General features: G+C 42.4%; 2 protein-coding genes and 1 long non-coding RNA gene across 4 annotated transcripts in view; 2 read left to right on the forward strand and 1 right to left on the reverse strand.

Moving 5' to 3' along the window:
- MMP2 (matrix metallopeptidase 2) overlaps positions 1-10002 on the forward strand; it is a 45568-nt gene extending 35566 nt beyond the window's left edge. The window contains exons 11-13 of the mRNA XM_044270023.1: positions 5679-5838; positions 7579-7688; positions 9105-10002. Coding sequence (XP_044125958.1) covers positions 5679-5838; positions 7579-7688; positions 9105-9208 — 374 coding nt within the window. The 3' untranslated portion in view covers positions 9209-10002. The remainder of the gene's footprint in view (positions 1-5678; positions 5839-7578; positions 7689-9104) is intronic.
- Positions 10003-10479: 477 nt separating this feature from the next.
- Positions 10480-12985, reverse strand: LOC122920481. 2 transcript variants are annotated; one of them, XR_006386919.1, is made up of 3 exons: positions 12883-12985; positions 12136-12397; positions 10480-11099 (listed from the first exon to the last, which is right to left on the reverse strand). It is a non-coding gene; the product is annotated as an uncharacterized LOC122920481 (long non-coding RNA). The 2 variants fall into 2 exon arrangements; XR_006386920.1 differs by having other exon boundaries at positions 12136-12788; positions 12883-12981.
- A 4123-nt stretch (positions 12986-17108) lies between these two features.
- Positions 17109-19474, forward strand: part of LPCAT2 (lysophosphatidylcholine acyltransferase 2) — a 67297-nt gene continuing 64931 nt past the window's right edge. Inside the window, exon 1 of the mRNA XM_044270010.1 lies at positions 17109-17194. The gene's annotated coding sequence lies outside the window, so the exon portion shown is untranslated. The remainder of the gene's footprint in view (positions 17195-19474) is intronic.

The following is a 19474-nucleotide window of genomic DNA, read 5'->3' on the forward strand; positions in this document are numbered from 1 at the left end:
CGATCGTACGCGCTGTAAAACGCCCAGGTGTGAACCATTCCCATAGGGAATCATTGGTTCTTGCCTGTTGTGCGTTTTACAGCGCGTAGGAACGCGCTGTAAAACGCTCAGGTGTGAACCCAGCGTTAGAGTCCTCTGTTGCCACATGGTTTCAACGGTCCCAAACGCTTACGAAAGGTTCCTGACAGGTCACGTTGGCTGAAACCTCTATAAAAATCCTGCCAAGGACATACATGGTACCGTCCAGGCTACACCTTATGTATCCTGAGGTTTCCCCGAAATGCTTTAGAGGGTGTGATGCGGATGGTACGATGCTACACATTTGGTGGAGCTGCCCTGTGGTGAAGCGCTTCTGGGATCAGATTTGTTCACTAATCGCCACTGTCCTGGGCTGTAACTATTCCGCTACAATCCCTCTCTGCCTATTAGGCGACAAGCCTTCAGGGTTATCCACGCCCAAATTTAAATTGTCGCAATTTATTTTGCTAGCTGCGAGAATTCACGTTGCTTTCAAATGGCGCACACCCTCACTTAGCAAACAAGTGGTTATAGATAGGGTTAACAGGTTGGTTCTCTGTGAGAGACTGACAGCAATCAGGTCAGATACGATAACTACTTTTGAGAAGGTTTGGGAATTGTGGCTGTCATCCACATTTTCTGTGGACCTTAGATACACCTTCACGCTATGATAAGATAATTGTAAAACTGTACAGTCACTCATTGTACTTGTCTTTCTTTGGTGATGATTGATCCAAGTTGTGTTTATTGTTATGTTTTGTTCTGACACAACATACTGCTCTTGCCTCTTATTGCTGTATTGATAAGTATTGTATTGATCTACTGAAATTTTTTTGAATCACAAAACTTCGAATAAATGACTTTTGAAACCATAATTACCCCCCTGTTAAAATCTTCTGAGGGGGCTAAATATGTGTTGCGATCTACTCGTGGCCCTCCCAATTTGACTGGGTGTATAAATGTAGAAGTTTGAAACTATGGAATTTGAATGTGGGACATTCTGGAGGATATTACACCTCACAGGCACATCTGGACCTAATCCATGTTATATCTGCTTGACCCTGTTTGTTCAAGAATTGCCTTTTTTAGTATTGGGTATGTTGTAATGATTTCATTTGCATATTAGTTACAGTACTGTATGTTCCTTGCAGAGAAAACAGTGGTTGAGTGGTATCAGTTTATGTCAGTTTCTAGGACTGCTCAAAACCACAAGTCTGCAGGATGACGGGATTTTTAATATTTTCCACATGGGCCGCGAGGACAGATATATTTCAAAATGACTAACGCATGATTCATTAGTCCACAAAAGTTGGAAGAGCTTGCAACACAGGCTAAACAATGGCTTCTCAATCTTCCACTACTGGACCTCCCCATTGGCCAAATTCCATGCTAAAATCAAAACGTCATCTCAAACTAGGCTTCATCTATCTCCTGAACACACTGTGACCTAAAATAAGCCAGTTACGTAATTTAAAGGTGTTATATCACAACCGATGTAAAAAGATGAAAATCAGACATCATAAAGAACACGACTGTCTCCTTATAACACAGCTAGAACCAGCCCTGTACCTCACATGGATCCAGGGATCTCCTCATTCATTGCTCCATTTGCTCTGCTAGATTCTCTTTAGGCTGGCAGCTCGTGGATGTGTCCTTTCTGCTACCGCTTTCTCCCTATCACAGCTCAGGAGGTGTATCCTTTGTCACGGGGTGTGTTCTTGCTGCTACAGTAGATTTGGTTGCTGGCCGTTGAGGGATGATGGAACTGAGCATGTGCGACCATCTCATTAGGTGGACATGCACAATACCATACAGATTAAACACCATTGTAGTGAAGTAAAGTGAATATCTCACAAATGAAACTTTCTAAGGCCCCTTGCAGACGAGCGTGTCTGGATGCGTTGCGGATGCGTTCAGTGAAAACTGCGCGATTTAGCAAAGTCATTCAGTTTTGTTTGGGATCGCGTTCAGTTTTTATTGCGCGGGTGCAATGGGATTTACTGCGTTTTGCACGCGCGTGATAAAAAACGGAATGTTTACAAACAACATCTCTTAGCAATCGCATCCGTACTTGCTTGCGGATGTGATGAGATTTTCACGCAGCCCCATTCACTTCTATAGGGGCATAGCAGAATATAGAACATGCTGCAATTTTCATGCAACGCAAAAGTGATGCCGCTCATGTAGACAGACCTATTTAAATGAATGGGTCCAGATTCCGTGCGGCTCAATACGTTCGCATCACGCATCGCACCCGCGCGGAATTCGGGCTTGTGTGAAAGGGGCCTAACAGAAAGTAAATGACAAAAGTAACTAGGTTTTAAAGCCTGAATTCTATTAAAATATTTAAACGGGTTGTCTCATCGCAGACAATGGGGGTATATCGCTAGGCTATGCCCCCATTGTCTTGTAGGTACGGGTCCCACCGCTGAGACCCTGCACCTATATCAAGAATGAGGCCCGCAAGAGTGGTGTCTGGAGGACTCCAGTCCAGCCACCACCAAGCGAGCTCCCCATAGAAGTGAATGGGAGCGCATCACGCATGACGGGCCACCGCTTATATTCACTTCTATGGTCTCGACGGAAATAGCGGAGCCAGAGCTTGGCTATTTTTGGCGACTCCCATAAAAAATGAATGGAGGGCGGCTGTGCATGCGCAGTGCACCCTCCACCACTTTCAGGGCAGTCGTTCTCGACTATAGGTGCAGTTCCTAGCGGTGTGACCCACACCTATAAGACAATGGGGTACATATCCTAGCGATATGCCCCCCATTGTCCTGTGATGAGACAACCCCTTTAATGGTGGGCGGCACAACCCCTTTATACAGAAAGTCAGGTAGCCACAGCAAGGCCTGAGTAGCATACGGTCACATCTCTCAAAACCGCCTCCCCAGTAGTGCCTGACAACCACTGGTGGGTGCCTCACTAAGCTTGACTATATAGCGCAATAAAGATATACCTCTTTACAGACTAGAGACGCTTCTAGTCTCCACGTAAAGTATATGTTATGCTACTACAGGCTAGATGAGGACACTGTAGGATTTGTAGAGTTGCAGAAGTTTCCTGCAACAAATTCTGCCACGTGTGAAGGTGCTCCTACAGGGGGAGAAAAACTTCATAGGCATATGGTGGTACAGTAGAGGAACATCGTACCGAGCCATAATATATGCACATGAGCCTGAAAACAAGGGAGGCGTTTTGATTTTTATTTTTAGCAAAACTGGTTAGATAAGAGCGTTTGTGTGTGCTCCGTGCTCCGTGCTCCCTCTTCTGGTAACATTTGGAACCACCGACATTATTTTCTCTGTGGATTATTGTACACTCATTTTCAAAGATATGTTGCTTCCAAGTAGATTAGAAATTCCTTTTTACATTTTTATAGTCTAATACTCTAGACCAGGCATCCTCAAACTACGGCTCTCCAGCTGTTGCAAAACGACAACTCCCGGCATGCCCGAACAGCCTACAGCAGGGCATTGTGGGAGTTGTAGTTTTACAACAGCTGGAGGGCTGCAGGTTGAGGATGCCTGTTCTAGACCTTAACCAATTCAGTACCATAATAATCTCATTCATGGCCAGATAGTTAAGCAGCTGTTATCAGGGGGTGCAGGTCCCGAGGAGAAGTGGTTGATAACTTCTGTCATCTGTTTTCCAGCCTACATAGCGCTCAATGAGCAGAGGAAGCGGCAATGCCTCTGATCACTGAATCATTGGATGACCCCTGGCATGGCTGCTGGGTATTACTAGACCCAGATCAACTGTGCCAGTGACTAATGTCTCGACAGGGTGTTTTACTCCTGTTACTAGGGCAGTCAATTTAGGCTTCATGCACACAGCCATACCAGAAAAATAGATAGCTATCATGAAGTGGCACCATTAATGTAAAGAGACCACACGAATGCTACAGGGCCCAATGCTGAACTACCTCTTCTCTGGGCAAATGTTTTTTTCATGTCGTGGCCACTAGGTGGAGCTCAGTGCAAAGAGATTAATGATAAGTATAGTAAAATCCTGTGCACTGAGCTCCCTCTAGTGGTGGCTGCAGGCAAACAGCTTTGTAATAGAGGAGAAGCAGATTTATCAGTTTATATAGCGAGAAATATGGCCACAAGTGTGAAGCTCCTGTACCACATCTTCCGCCATAGAAGTCAAATTAAGTGAATGAGGAGGGCAATGTTGTTTTTATTATCATTTGTTTAATAAAAATTTCTATAAAAACTTAAATTTGTCAGAGCACTGGGGCATTGGTGACACCTGCTTGATCCGTGTCTGCAGACGGTGGCATTGGTGGACTTACAGAGGGAGCCCCCTTCTAGAAAAACACTTAGGTGCTGCGGTCACTATTGACTGTGGCATCTAAGGTGTTAAACAGAGCTATTCGCTGATACGGCTGCTAGAGTGAGTTATCAGTTGTATGATACCATCGGCACCCACAAGTATGGTGCAGGCACAGCTCCTTTGCTGCACCATCACTGCCCCATAATATTTTCGGCCGTGGTGACCTGCACCTGTGCATGCACTTCATTATACAGGATGTGCTGACTAAGGCCTCTTGCACACTGCTGTATGTATTTTGCGGTCTGCAAAAAACGGATCCGCAAAAAATACGGATGACATCCGTGTGCATTCCGTATTTTGCGGAACGGAACAGCTGGCCCCTAATAGAACAGTCCTATCCTTATCCGTAATGCGGACAATAATAGGACATATTCTATTTTTTTGTGAAACTGAAATGCGGAAACGGACACGGAATGAAAATACGTTCGTGTGCAAGAGGCCTAACTTTATATAATAATATATGGCGGTTCCCACCCACCACGGGGCGGGAAGAGGTTAATGGGATATTCCGTATTCAGCAAATATAGCTTGTTTGCCATTTTGAAATATAATTGTCGTTCTAGTTTCTCCCTTTTCAAGATCTCCGCTTGCTTTCATTGAATTGGAAACTTCACTGGTTACTTCCAGTAGATAATCAGAGCTCTGAAGTGGACTTTAAGCCGTACACTAGAGATTTGGGGCTTTACTAGCTGTCTGTAAGATTTGGGGCACTGGTCAAACGCACGCGCAACATGCTAATCGTCGCGCCTGATTTGGTGAGGGATGAGAGTTGTATGTAGTCGTAATGCCTGTCTGGCAGCCATGACCACATGGAGCCTCCTGACCAATCATGTAATTGCCTTTTGAACGGCGCCCCACACAGGGGTTCAGGGCATGATTCAGAGGGTGAGGAGCAGCTGCTGCTTTGGCATAATACTATGAACATCTTTCCATATCCCTTAGGCTAGGTTCACACTGAGTATTTTGGGAACTGTTTTGGTGCAGATTCCATGCCAAAAATCCACACCAGATATATCTTTTTTTTTTTTCTGTCCTATCCAATCTTGACCTTGCAGAATCCGTGTCCAGAATTTCTATTGAAAATGGCCGGGGAAGAAAATCCTCATTGAAACCGCACCAAAAACTGTGTTAAAAAACTTATCAGGAAAAGAAAATGCATGCAGAAAAAACCTGATATGGATTCCACTTCAGTTTTTTTTTTCAGCGCTGAAAATACCCAGTGTGACCCTAGCCTTAGAAGACAGTAGTGAAGGTAGAGTATTAGATCTGGGCTCCTGTGTCCACATTCTGTTGTGTGATCTTCTGCATCCTTTATCTAACAGGCGATGAATACTGGGTTTATTCCTCAAGCACACTAGAACGAGGATACCCTAAAAAGTTAACTAGCCTCGGACTGCCATCAGATCTGAAGCGGGTGGACGCTGCTTTTAACTGGAGCAAAAACAAAAAAACGTACATTTTCGCCGGAGACAAGTTCTGGAGGTAATGGTGACATTTCTGTGAGATGGTTACAGTAAAATCATTCTCTGCTAATAATTTCAAGTGACTTTCTTCCACTAGTCACATCCATGTATCAACCAGCTGAAGACCAGGCCATTTCCCCACTTTCTGACCAGAATCATTTTCCGTTTTTTCAGTGCATGTGTCTATAAAATTTAAATAACTTTTGCGCCTTCTTTGGGGGCTTTATTTTTATGTCACTATTATGTTATTTTTTTTATACCCTGTAGAATGTAAAATAAAACAAAGAAAAAATAGTTTTTCTTCACTTTTTTAAAATTATTTTTTCTTTAATATAACAAAGTACAATGTAAATAGTTTTTAGAATTATCTCCCCTTTCCATAATGGTCCTTTTGATATAGGGAGATATGTAGTTTGCAGTGTGGCATGTAGTGGCGGTTTTAATTATTTATTATTATTATTATAATATTTATTTTGTCTATTTTTTATATATTTTTATTTTACACTTTGTGCCCCCCCCCCCATAGTCATTCTAAATCTTTGGGAGGCATTTATCAATACATTTATTTATTTACTGATTTCTCCTGTAACTGGGGCTGACCTATTAACCCGATTTCCCTATGTGGAGCCCTGAAGTCGCTGACAGCGGGGTCCCTTCCGTTGTGTGATTAGCATGCAGCTGCTGACTCTGCAAGGGTGTGCCTAAAGTTAAAGGGGTATTCTGGTTACAAGTTATTATCCCTGATCCACAGGATAGGGGATAACTATAATATTGGTGGGTGTTCTACGGCTGGGACCCCCCCCCCCCCCCCCCCCCCCCCCCCCCCACTGCTCACAAGAACGGGGCTTCCATGCCCCACGGAGCCCCCATGAAACAAACTAAGTGGCAGGTCGAGCATGCACACTGCCCCTCCATCTCTACTGCAGGTCTGGAGCCCACAGAGTACAGCGCTCGGCTATTTCCAGAACTCCCATAGAGATCCATGCTCAATCTGCATCTCCATTCATTTTGGAGGGCACAGGGTTCCAATTGTTGTGATCGGTGCGGGTCCTAGCATTAGGATCGATCTAATAGTTATCCGCTATCCTATGGATAGGGGATGACTTGCAACAACCAGAATACCCCTATAAGTGTGGACCATCTGGACGTTTCTAGTCAACAAATGGTCCGGATGAGTCGGGTTAAAAGACTATTCTTTCAGAAAAATGTTATATTTTGTATATGATAAAGTTATACAATTTTCCATTATACTTTTTGTATCAATAAGTCAAGATTTTCAGGATTTTTTCTGAATCCATAGTACAGTTAAAGAAACTTTGACTGGTACGGGCCCGGATCCTGAGACCCCCCACGTTCGCTCAAATGAAGAGGAAGAAGCACCCTACTGAGCACTGTGCTTCCTTACCCTTGGCTCTCCTCGGAGATGTTAGCAGAAGAGTTTACAGACTAAAAAAAAAATATTCGAGTCCGAGATGAGGAGATGAGAGCACAGCCAAAGGGGCACAGTGCTTAGCTTCTCCCCTTTGTTTCAGCGATGGGTGAGGGTCTCAGGTTCCACACCCCACCAGTCAAAACTTTTGATATGTCACTATGAAACATTAGAAGTTTTCTTTGGATGTTACTTACTCTTGAAATCTCTGTATGACTAAGTATTATGGGAATGGTTGCATTCTGATCACTGGATCATGTTGGTTGTACTTGTGAGGAAACATTTCTGCTATTTGCATCATTTTTATTTAATATTTCTCGTTCTCTACAGATATAATGAAGTGAAGCAGAAAATGGACACTGGTTTCCCTAAATTAATTGCAGACTCATGGAATGGTGTACACGACAATCTAGATGCTGTATTTGACCTCGGTGGAAATGGTAAGATAACTCAGCTGGTCATACGTGAAAGTTTTCCGATCAATCGGCTGTTCTTGGTTTATCTGTGAAGGTTGTTGTCTTGGAAGTCAAAATGACAAATCATAGATCGATCTGTGGATTAGCCTGGGCTTCCATGGATGGGATGCAGATCTGTCCTTCAGCATGAATACATTTTTACCTACCGTACCTGACAATGACCGGAAAAAAAAAAGCCAACACAACAGATCAACTTTTGCACAGATATTTGCCATTGGTTGGGCATCTGTCACACAACGATACGATGGATGGCGAAAAGTGGTCTAAATCTGGCATTTCAGCCATCCAAAATCACTTGAATTAAAGAAGGTTGTCTGTTGTTTTCAGATGGAGTAACAAACCAGAATTTCTCGTATTAGGGTCCATTGAGACGTCTGTAAGTGTTTTGCGGATCCGCACATGGCCGGCACTATAATACAAAATGCCTATTCTTGTCCGCTATTGCAGACAAGAATATGACACGTTCTATTTTTTGGCGGAGCCACGGACCAGAAGTTCGGGCCATGGAACGGAAGTGCGGATGCGGACAGCACTGTATGCTGTCCGCATCTTTTCCATCCCCATTGAAAATAAATGGGTCCGCACCCGTTCCGCAAAATTGCGGAACGGATCCGGATCATTCATACGGACGTCTGAATGGAGCCTTAGTCAGACCAGAAAACTGCTTGAGTTCCACAAGAGACTTATATCAAGATTTGGGGAAGAGGGAATGGGTCAGGGAGTCGAAAGAGAAGCAGAAGTAAGCACTCCTTTGTGTAAGCACTGTAAAGTGGGGGAAGTGGGGCCATCTGGTGAAGGTCCAGAGGACCAAGATTATTGTGGAAGTACTGCAAATAGGAATTAAAGGAGGCAAGACTATAGTTTAGGTAGTAGTCTCCATCATTGGTCACTTATGGAGAAGTAGTAGATTGGATGGAAGAAAGTAGTAGCACATTTTCCGTTGAGTAATGGACACCAGCAGTGGCCGGTGATTGGCCAGCTTTGCCTGTCGATGTTACATCAGTCTTGCAGCACATTAAGCAAATACCAGCAGGGGGCACTGGATTGGCAGCTTTAGAACAGAAGGGGATCTAAAGGGTACCTTCTTTTATTATTTTATGGCATTTCCCACCATTGCTCTGTTTTTTTTGTGTGTTCCTAGACAATTCCTATCTGTGTTTGGTATTGCAGCTCATCCACATTCATCCACAAGTGAATGTGATGACGCTGCTATACCAGACACCTTTTTTGGGCAAGAGTGGCGCTGATTAAAACAAAAAATATATATTTTTTTCTAATGCTGATCAAACCCTTTAAGAAATAATAGATAGAACATAATGACACAGTATGTATGGTTTACTAAATATTTCACCTCTTACATTTTCATTTTTTATATTTTAGGCTACAGTTACTTTTTCAAAGACCAGTACTACCATGAGATGGAAGATAAGATCTTGAAGATTGTTAAAATTGGAAATATAAAAACTGATTGGCTTGGTTGCTGAATTATCCAATGTTGTGTTAACCATATAATGTCATTTGTATGTATTCCAGCCTACTTGTATATGGTTTATATTGTTGGTTACAGAATTGTGCTGAATGACCAGTCTGGCACTGGTATCTTGACAGTATGTGCAAGAGCACCTCTTTTACGCCCTCTGATAATTTAATGTGTTGTGTGCCCCAGAAGAGCCTATAAGAAACAAGAAAATGGCGGTGGAGACGCATCAAGCCCTGCTTGGCTAACGTCTGTGAGAATTATTCTTAGTTTCCCCAGCAGTTAATCATCTTGATGCTAAATTAATTCATCTTAATTACATGAATGATGATTGTTGTGTTCACATACTGATGATAAACCCGCATACTCATGGACAGAGGCACAGGTTGCCTACAGACTTGTGAAGATTCCTGTAAATGACATAAAAAACACTATGTTGTCAACAGATGGAGACAGTGTGATATGATGATCACGATTAGGAAAAGGGGTCTTCTGCACCACCCTTGTCTTTAGGCTGTGTTTGATATTGCAGTTCAACCTCATTTAGGCCAGTCGTAGCCCATGGACAAGAGTGGTGCTCAGAAGACTTATTTCTAATCCTGGACAACCCTTTACACTGATATCATTTGTTACTGTTTTAGCTGTGAAATATGCTGTTTGTAATCATTGGCAATTGCTATATTTTCCTAAACGTGTCAAACCTGTACAAAAGTCAACTGAAATTCCTTTATAAAGCAATTACCATTTACAGGACAACCAAGCAAAAGGAGCAGTATAAAAATAAACCACACAACAATGATATTTCATGGCTTATATTTTCATAAGTTAAAGAAAAACATTTTTTTTTTATTAATGTTATATTCTGTCCTTACGTAGACCAAATTTTTCTTTCTATAAACTGCTTTTCACTCTAAGGCCTCATGCACACGACCGTTGTGTTCCGTTCCGCAAAATGGGGCTCCGTTGTTCTGTGATCCGTTTCCGTTTTTGTTTCCGTGTGTCTTCCTTTATTTTTGGAGGATCACCAGACATAAAGGAAAGTAAAAAAAAAAATCTAAGACAGGCTTGCCATGCAAATGATAGGAAAAAAACGGACGTGGATGACAATCTAGTGTGCCTCCGTGTTTTTTAGCGGTCCCATTGACTTGAATGGGTCCGCGAACCGTTTTCCGCTAAAATAATATTTTTTTGATGGACTGGAACCGCGGATCACAGACGCGGATGACAAACGGTGCATTAGCCGAGTTTTCAACGGACCCATTGAAAGTCAATAGGTTCGCACAAAATCACGAAAAACGGAACAACGGACACGGAATAAAACAACGGTCGTGTGCATGAGGCCTAAAGTTTATTTTCCTCAGTTACTTCAGCCACCATTCCTCCTTGTATAGTTTTTTCAGATTTACCTCACTTGCAGTTTTCTCTTATCTCCCATGCTTGAATCCTACTTCCTGGTTTGTCATGTGTCTGCTGTCCCATCATGCCTTAGGGCGGTGAGATGTGTCCTGACATTAGCAGATCATGTATATCAAAAATAAGTATGGAGACAGCACGTCTTTTTTGTGCAATTTATTCCAGATGCAACGTTTCAGCCAAAGAGCCTCGGTCAAGAGCGAATGTATATAGACTGACAGGGAAATGTGTTGGAAAGATGACACAATTCTACAAGACAAGCAGATGTGGAACAACGTACCTTGCATATCTCCATACCTCCAACTCATGGAATTAACCTTTGGTATGCGGATATGAAGATAAAACAGGACACAATGCCAATGGGATAGAAATGGTAGACTGATGTAAGACCTGTGAAGGTGGAGATTCTTTGCTTTGCTGTCGGCAAAGCAGAGCTTGGCTTCCCACAGCAAGAAGAACAATGGTGGGTGTTGATTCGAGAAGGCCTGTAAAAGAAGGTACCAGTAGATGGTGGTTAGGGTGGGTTTACACTAGCGTTAGGGATTCCGTTATGGCTTTCTGTTATAACATGGTTATAACGGAAAATAATCAAATCCATAAGAAGGAAGGACAGATCCGTTCTTTTGCCCATAGACTTGTATTAGGAAGTAATGTAAAACGGGGAAGCCTTTAAAAGGCATTCCGTTTGCACTACATCCTAATAGAAGTCTATGCAAAAGCCTAACGGATCCGTCTGGGTCCCGTTATTCAAGACGGAAAACAGGACAGGACTGTCGACAGGACTTTGTTTTCCGTCTTGCATAACGGGACCCAGACGGATCCGTTAGGCTTTCCCATAGACTTCTATTAGGACGGAGAGCAATCAGAATGCCTTTTAAAAGCTTCCGTTTTGCATTCTGTCTGGGCATTCCGTTATTTTCCGTTATAACGGAATCCCTAACGCTAGTGTAAACCCACCCTTATTAAGGCAACGCAAAAAAATTTAAAACCACAATAGCCCACCAGGTCCTTCACACAACAACTTATCTTAAAACCATAGAGTACCTCATTACTGCACTTGACCCAAATGCTCAGATAGTGCTTCTGCTTGAAAAAAAGTGTCCACAAGGTGAGAAAACAGATAAATGGCCCTCACAATTCTCCATACGCTCAGAAGCTTGACCTAAGGTGGGTTATTATAAGTTATAACTGCCGGGCAAATAGCCATAGACCAACCACTGTAAATTTACTTTACATAAATACATTGGAGAATGGGCGTCTATCCATTTTCTAGCCTTGCCCTAACAGATTTCTGTTACTAGCATTGTACATCCTGACCCTATAGAAACCACAAACACAAGACGCAGATCACTTGGAGTGCACCGGCTTCCAGAAGAAAAAGAAAGACCAGAAAATAGCACACTCTACTGAAGCTTCCTTAAAGATAATGAAACTCTGATTTTTAAAGGTTTAAAATAATAGCTGGGCTGCACTGCTTCCCCTCAAAACTCAGATACTCCATCATCCAGTACCATACAGTACCTTCTTATTTTTGTTGTCTTGTCATCCTAAGAAGCCTGGACAAATCTGTGTAGTGTTCAACTCCAGCTCACAGTATGAAGTTTCCTTAATGATGTTCTTTTGACAGGACCAGACCTTAATAACACACTTCTTTGTGTCCTCATTAGATTTCAGAAAGAATCCATCACCATTGTTGCTCATATATGTCAAATGTTCCATTGTCTCCTAGTCGAAGAAGATCACAGGAACTTTGCAAGATTCTTCTGGTTCAAAGACAATGACCCTGCCAGGAACATCATAGAATAGAGTATGGGCAAGGCATTAGACAGTTTGTTGAAAGAGACTTTTATATAAACAATGTCCTAAAGTCTCTTCCTTCACCAGTGGCTGCAGTCAGCCTGCTCAAAAGGACTCCGAGCATGCTTGCCTGTTTGAACCTTGCAAAAGATTGCTTCAAACAGCAAAGTTGTTATTAGGGCCTTTCTCAGTGAAGATCATGCCAGCGATTTGAAGAATCTACATTTGCCAACAGACTTGTTAATCATCCAGAGCAGCCTAGAGCTCAATTGGGACCTCAAGAAGGGCACCTTTAACTTTTCGGTTGACCAAGAGCACACGACACGCTGTCTAATCTACCATAAACAGTCAATATTATCCGCTTGGCTTTGCAGCACCTGTGACCATCCAAGGTAAGATGCAGAGGTTCAGTCTAGGAAGCTGTGTGCATTTTATGATGCTTCAGTAAAAGCAATTGCTGCAGTCACTTACCTTCAAACAATAGACATCAAAGACCATAGTGGCTTTGTAATGGGTAAGACAAAGCTGACATCAAATCCTGAAACTACCACACTAAGACTGAAGCTTCGTGACGCCGTTCTAGCAGTGGAACTAGCAGAACTAGTTACAGAAGAAATAGATGTGAAACTTGATGAGACAGCAAAGTAGTGCTGGGCTACATTTACAATGAGACTAGAAGATTTTCTGTCTATGTAAATAGACCATCCATAGATGCTAGTAGATTGTTAAGAGTTGGGGAGTAGGTCAAATGAAAAACCCAACAGTATTGAACGTAATCCGATAATACTTCCAAACAATCATATTGCATCTTTATTTGTGCAACACTACCATGAACAAACTGTTCACTGAGGGAGAGCTACGTGCAGCTGGGTTCTGAAAAATGGGAGCAAAAAGAGTTGGTTAATTTTAAGATATATCACTTGCCGAAAACCTCGTGGTATGTTTCAGTTACAAAAAATGGCGAATCTTCCTGCCAAACAACTTAGTACAGAACCTCCTTTTGAAAATGTTGGTCTGGGGTACTACATACCAATTTTGCTGGAGCTTTCAAAGAACTGAAAATCTCCTCAAACATTGACAATGATCATGTAGAGAGATATCTTACTGGACAAGGTTGCACATGGAGATCTAACCCTCCACACTCTTCCCATATGGGAGGCTCTTGGGAGCATATCATCGGTATAGCCCGAAGAATCCAGAGAATCCCCTTTTCCTCTCTCCCCCTACTCTTCTTACTCAAAAGGTCGGTACAGCTGCAGCTCCTCTTGGGGAGTTTAACAACAATGCAAAGTCTCTCAATTAGTCTCTAAAAAATGAGTGCTGCAAAATGTCCATACGCAGTAGGTCAACTTCAGTAAGTGAATTAAACAAAATACTGGACTCGCGTTGCTCCTTCAGAAGAAATATGGATTCAAAGGAGACAAGAATTGCCACAACCACTAAGGGGTCCTGAAGATTTCTTTCACTGATTTCACCATCAGTAAAGTTCAGCACTTGGCCCGGCTGTTTTAAATGCTGTACTCCACACAGTTCTTTTATCACTTTGTTCTCAAAGAGAAACAAAGAAAAGATCTCAATAATAAAAAGTTTTATTGTACTTACAAAGTTTAAAGTCATGAAAGCACAAATCACAAATCAGTGCATAACATTCATCTGTCATCCCTTTCCTCAATGAGCGCTCAATGAGTGACTTGGCAGTCACACGATTGCCGTCTGTCTCTGGCATAGGAGAGCTGCTGAGTCTTAGCACACCCTGAACAGCTCCACCTGTATGCAAATCCACCACAGGGTCTTTTAATGAAAATTAATAAAAAAATATAATAAAATACAATATATATATATATATATAGATGAAAGTTCAGGGCAGCACTCCTTGTAGCAGATGTAGGGTGCCAGCGGTATCGACACTCAACCACAGTGTCCAATAGCCAGAGAAATTAACACACCGCGGCACTTCCATAAGGTGAAAAATGTGAGATCCTTTATTCACCCAAGCAGCAACGTTTCGGTCTGCTTGCTGGGACCATTTTCAAGCAATACATCAAACACAATTGTGGGTATTTATATGGTCATGTCACATTAACATACATAAGTGATACTTAAACAAAAAGTAAAAATTAAGGTGCAAATCAATTCATATAAGTGCATCCAGACATCATATCAGAGAGACAACGCAACCAAATACATGAATACATATACCTCTAATATATGGAGCCATCGGTACAATAAATATATCATTATTACAATCAAGTGATAATCTACAGTGTATAATTGTCACCTGTGTAAACAGAATCATAGGAGGGCCGGGCATGGAATCAGACAAGCTCAAAGTGCAGGTGGATACAAAATTTCATGATGAGTCTCGTGGATACGGCGTCCCGGAACTGAACTTGCGCATGTCCATGACGTCACTGGGGGAGCGGTCACGTGTTCACAATAGTGCATCACATGATCCTCACGTCATAGACAACATAGATGAATGGAGCGCTTCAGCGAATATACAAGGCAATATATGAAACGTAACATAATACAGGATAATCTGCCCAGGGTGCACAGCCAGAAGATGTGCTATCATACGATGCACCATCTTCCGGAATGTGCAAACAAGGGGTAGGGGGACAGCGGCCGCTGTTGCCCTAACAACCCCTATATTAACCCTTGGACAGCCGAATACATCCAAAATTGGTTATAATTGATAAAGAAAAAAACGCATACATATGACGTGAGGATCATGTGATGCACTATTGTGAACACGTGACCGCTCCCCCAGTGACGTCATGGACATGCGCAAGTTCAGTTTCGGGACGCCGTATCCACGAGACTCATCATGAAATTTTGTATCCACCTGCACTTTGAGCTTGTCCTGATTCCATGCCCGGCCCTCCTATGATTCTGTTTACACAGGTGACAATTATACACTGTAGATTATCACTTGATTGTAATAATGATATATTTATTGTACCGATGGCTCCATATATTAGAGGTATATGTATTCATGTATTTGGTTGCGTTGTCTCTCTGATATGATGTCCGGATGCACTTATATGAATTGATTTGCACCTTAATTTTTACTTTTTGTTTAAGTATCACTTATGTATGTTAATGTGACATGACCATATAAATACCCACAATTGTGTTTGATGTATTGCTTGAAAATGGTCCCAGCAAGCGGACCGAAACGTCGCTGCTTGGGTGAATAAAGGATCTCACATTTTTCACCTTATGGAAGTGCCGCGGTGTGTTAATTTCTCTCTCTCTATCTATCTATCTATCTATCTATCTATCTATCTATCTATCTATATATATATATGAACTGTCCATGCCAAACAAAATTGGCAACATTATCCCCCTGTTTACACAAAGCTGTACATCATTTATATCAAAACGACCATCACAAAATAAGGAACCCATTTTAATCATTTATTTTGGTGTCGGGTTGCATATTTAAAGAATTGAGACCTATAGTTTTAATTCTTTTGTACAGTTTTCCCCAAATAAAGCAAAAAATATATAAAATTACAAAAAAAACATATTACTAAAAATGTGTCACATAAAAAATGTAGCAAACATTATTTTGTCACAGCAACAAATAAAAAAGTTACAACCGTTAAACCACCACGTTCGCTAATTCACAATAAAATGTCTGGTCATCAAGGGTTAACAGATGCACTCTAATATGAGGATGTATTTGAGTGTATTAATAGGCAGCATATCCATTAGGATCCTCTGATCACAGAAGATACAGTAACCCCATCCTTTGAACCGATAATTGGTCACCGGTCTATTTGTTAGTCCTCATGGACACGACCATATTTTTCATCCATGTGTTCTATCTGCATTTTTTGCGGACAGGACGCGGAACCATTCATTTCTATGGGACCACGCACACATCTATATATTTTTTTTACGGATCTGCAAATGATAGAACATGTCCTATTCTGGTCCACATTGCGGATGAAAAGATCATTTTCTATTGATGGGAGTGAGAAACCTGCGGAATGCACACAGAAGGTGTCTGTATTTTGCAGATCCGTTTTTTTTATAGACCAAAACGTGCACATGGCTGTGTGTATGATGCCTTATGGGTTCATTTACAAGTCACCTATTAGACCTTATTAATTATATGCCCTGGGTGTAAAGATACCAAGAAAATCTATGATACAATTAGGAGTGGACATGTACTTATTCTGTACAGATGGAGGGTGGACCCCTTAGAAACTTTCCCTCTGGAGGATCCAAGGATCAACACTATTTCCCATAAAATACCATGGTAACATATAGCTGCAAAGGTGAGTGTCATCCGCCAATTGTCCCAGGATTACACATTTTTCAGTAAATGCACCACTCTGTCTACTTATTGTGCCTGTTATTGCAACTCATCCCCATTCATGTGAATAAAGAAGAGCTGCAATACCATGCACAGCCTGTAAAAAAAAAGTGGCGCTGTCAGTGGGAAAAATAAAAAAAATGCTAATTTAGGTTTCCAAACAAAAATCAATTTAAGATTAAATTGAAAAGCCTGCATGGTAATATACAGGCAACAGCAATAAAAAAAATAAAAAATAATGCAGATCTGTAAATTACATCTTCCAGTACATAGAGACAGACATAAGGATTTATGGTTAGGCTTAGGAGGTAAAGAGCAGGTTAAGGGGAGGGGAGAGCGAGGGCTTAGAGGAAGTAGAAGGAGGGGGAGGAGGAAAGTGATACCAGGAGAAGGCTCGCACTGTTACTAAGAAATCCTCAGCTGTGCCACTCTCTGCATCGCAAGACCATTATCTCTGTAAGTACATTGTGGGCTGTCTCATACCGTGTGTAGTGCTTTATTTGTCCTAGTTTGTATGATTGCATTATTTAATCACTTGTCTGTATCTGCTATGGGCGTGCCTGTGATTTGCTAATATTAGGGACTATAAGGGCACGGCCACACGGTCAGGTTTCTGCATGCAGTTTTGGAAGTCAAAATCAGGAGTGGATCATAAAAGGAGAGAAAGTATCCGGGACAGATACGACGTCTCCTCTCTTTTTTTAATTTACTCCTGGTTTTGGCTTTCAAAACTGCTTTCAGAAACATATGGTTATACCTTAAGGTGCACATTGTGTAAGTCAGCACATGTCTGAGCACTGCTATCCTAGGTAGAGAGGTAATCAGACCAGCCCAAATATATCCATAGTACATCAGATCATAGAAACATCCTAGACACCCATGTCAGAAAAATAAAATGTGCTGGATGTGACAAGTTAGCAGGCACAAGTGGGAACTATGGTGTCCAGATGTTCAGGTACAGATCTGAACCCAAATTACTGGCTTTCAGTTCTGTGCATCCGATGTTCAGGTACAGATCTGACCCCAAATTACTGGCTTTCAGTTCTGTGCATCAGATGTTCAGGTACAGATCTGAACCCAAATTACTGGCTTTCAGTTCTGTGCATCCGATGTTCAGGTACAGATCTGACCCCAAATTACTGGCTTTTTAATTCAGCGCATCAGATTCATATTAGGTACTTACTCAAAATATTTATTTATTGGTATTGATTAGCTTTTTCCATAATTACAGATTTTGATCTGATTGACAAATGTAGGTAAAAAAAACTCCTCAGGTACAGTTGTTAGCGATACTGGTCAAGTTAATAATGCCAAATGCTGCATGTTCCCCCATTGTCAAACTGGGATTCATTTGGCCCTATCAGCAGATATGATCCCGACTCTCTCTGTCTACAATACTGAATAAGTGACATCCACTTTTAGGCCTCTTGCACACGGCCGTTGTGGTCCCGTGGCTGTATTGCGGGCCATTTGAATGGGTTTGCAAATCTGGAGATGCGGTGCGGAACGGAAGCTTGGAACGGAACCCCACGGAAGCACTATGGAGTGCTTCCGTGGGGTTCCGATCCGTGCTTCGTTCCGCCAAAAAATAGAACTTGTTCTATGTTTTTGCGGAACGGACAGCTCACGGACTAATTCGAGTTGAATGGGTCTGGATCCATCCCGGCCTCCGCACGGATGTTGCCCATGCATTGGGGACCATAAATTGTGGTCCCCAATGCATGGAATGGAACCACAATAGCCGCGTGGAAGAGGCCTTAATTGCATTGTAAACGGCCCATATACGGAATGCAAAATACATTCGTGTGAACAAGCCCTAATACTGGTTGTTATCACTGCGCACACACGACATATCATCTATAAGATCTAATAGGTTGTTTGGGAATCTTCCCGTAAGAAATAGACCTACGTGGCAAGCGAATAGCTCCAAGTGATCATCTCCAAACGTGCTTACCTTCTGGGAACCAGTAGCGTGTCGTTACGCGCTGAGGATTTTGTTGCAGGATTTTCAGCTCCGCTTCCATTTGGGGAGGCAAGAACGTAGATATCTGCAATCCTCATTCTGGTGAACGGAACTGAGAATCCTGCAACAAAATCCGCAGCGTGTGAAGGCGCGGTTAGGTTTCTGTAGCAGAAGTTGTATGTGTCCTTTATACTTTCTAACTTTTTCTGAACCACTCCTGATTCCAGCTTCCAAAACTGCAAGCAGGAACATGTCCGTGTTACTGCACCCATTAGTGTGTCAGAGCTCCAGCCTACAAGGAGGATCTTCTGGTTATCTAGAGGCCCAGTCCAAGCTTGTGTGGACCCCATCAAGTCTAAAGATAATAAATATGATGTTTTCCCCGCGGATATTTGTGCGGAAAAAATGCAGTGTATGGCCTCCTGCACACGAACGTGTGCTTCCCATTGCCGTATTGCGGACCCGCAATACACGGCACCGTTCTGTGTGCATTCCGCATCACGGATGCGGACCCATTAACTTTAATGGGTCCGCAAATCCAGAGCTGCGGAATGGTGCGGAACGGAAGCACGGAACGGAACCCTACAGGAGCACTACGGAGTGCTTCCGTGGGGTTTCGTCCTGTACTTCCGTTCAGCAAAAATATAGAACATGTCCTATCTTTTTGCGGAAGGGCCGGATCGCGGACCCATTAAAGTGAATGGGTCCGCAATCCGCTGCGGCTGTCCCACGGACGGTGTTTGTGCATTACGGCCCGCAATTTTCACGACCAC

Source organism: Bufo gargarizans, chromosome 10 (genome assembly GCF_014858855.1).
Source record: "Bufo gargarizans isolate SCDJY-AF-19 chromosome 10, ASM1485885v1, whole genome shotgun sequence".
In the NCBI taxonomy this organism is placed as follows: Eukaryota; Metazoa; Chordata; class Amphibia; order Anura; family Bufonidae; genus Bufo; species Bufo gargarizans.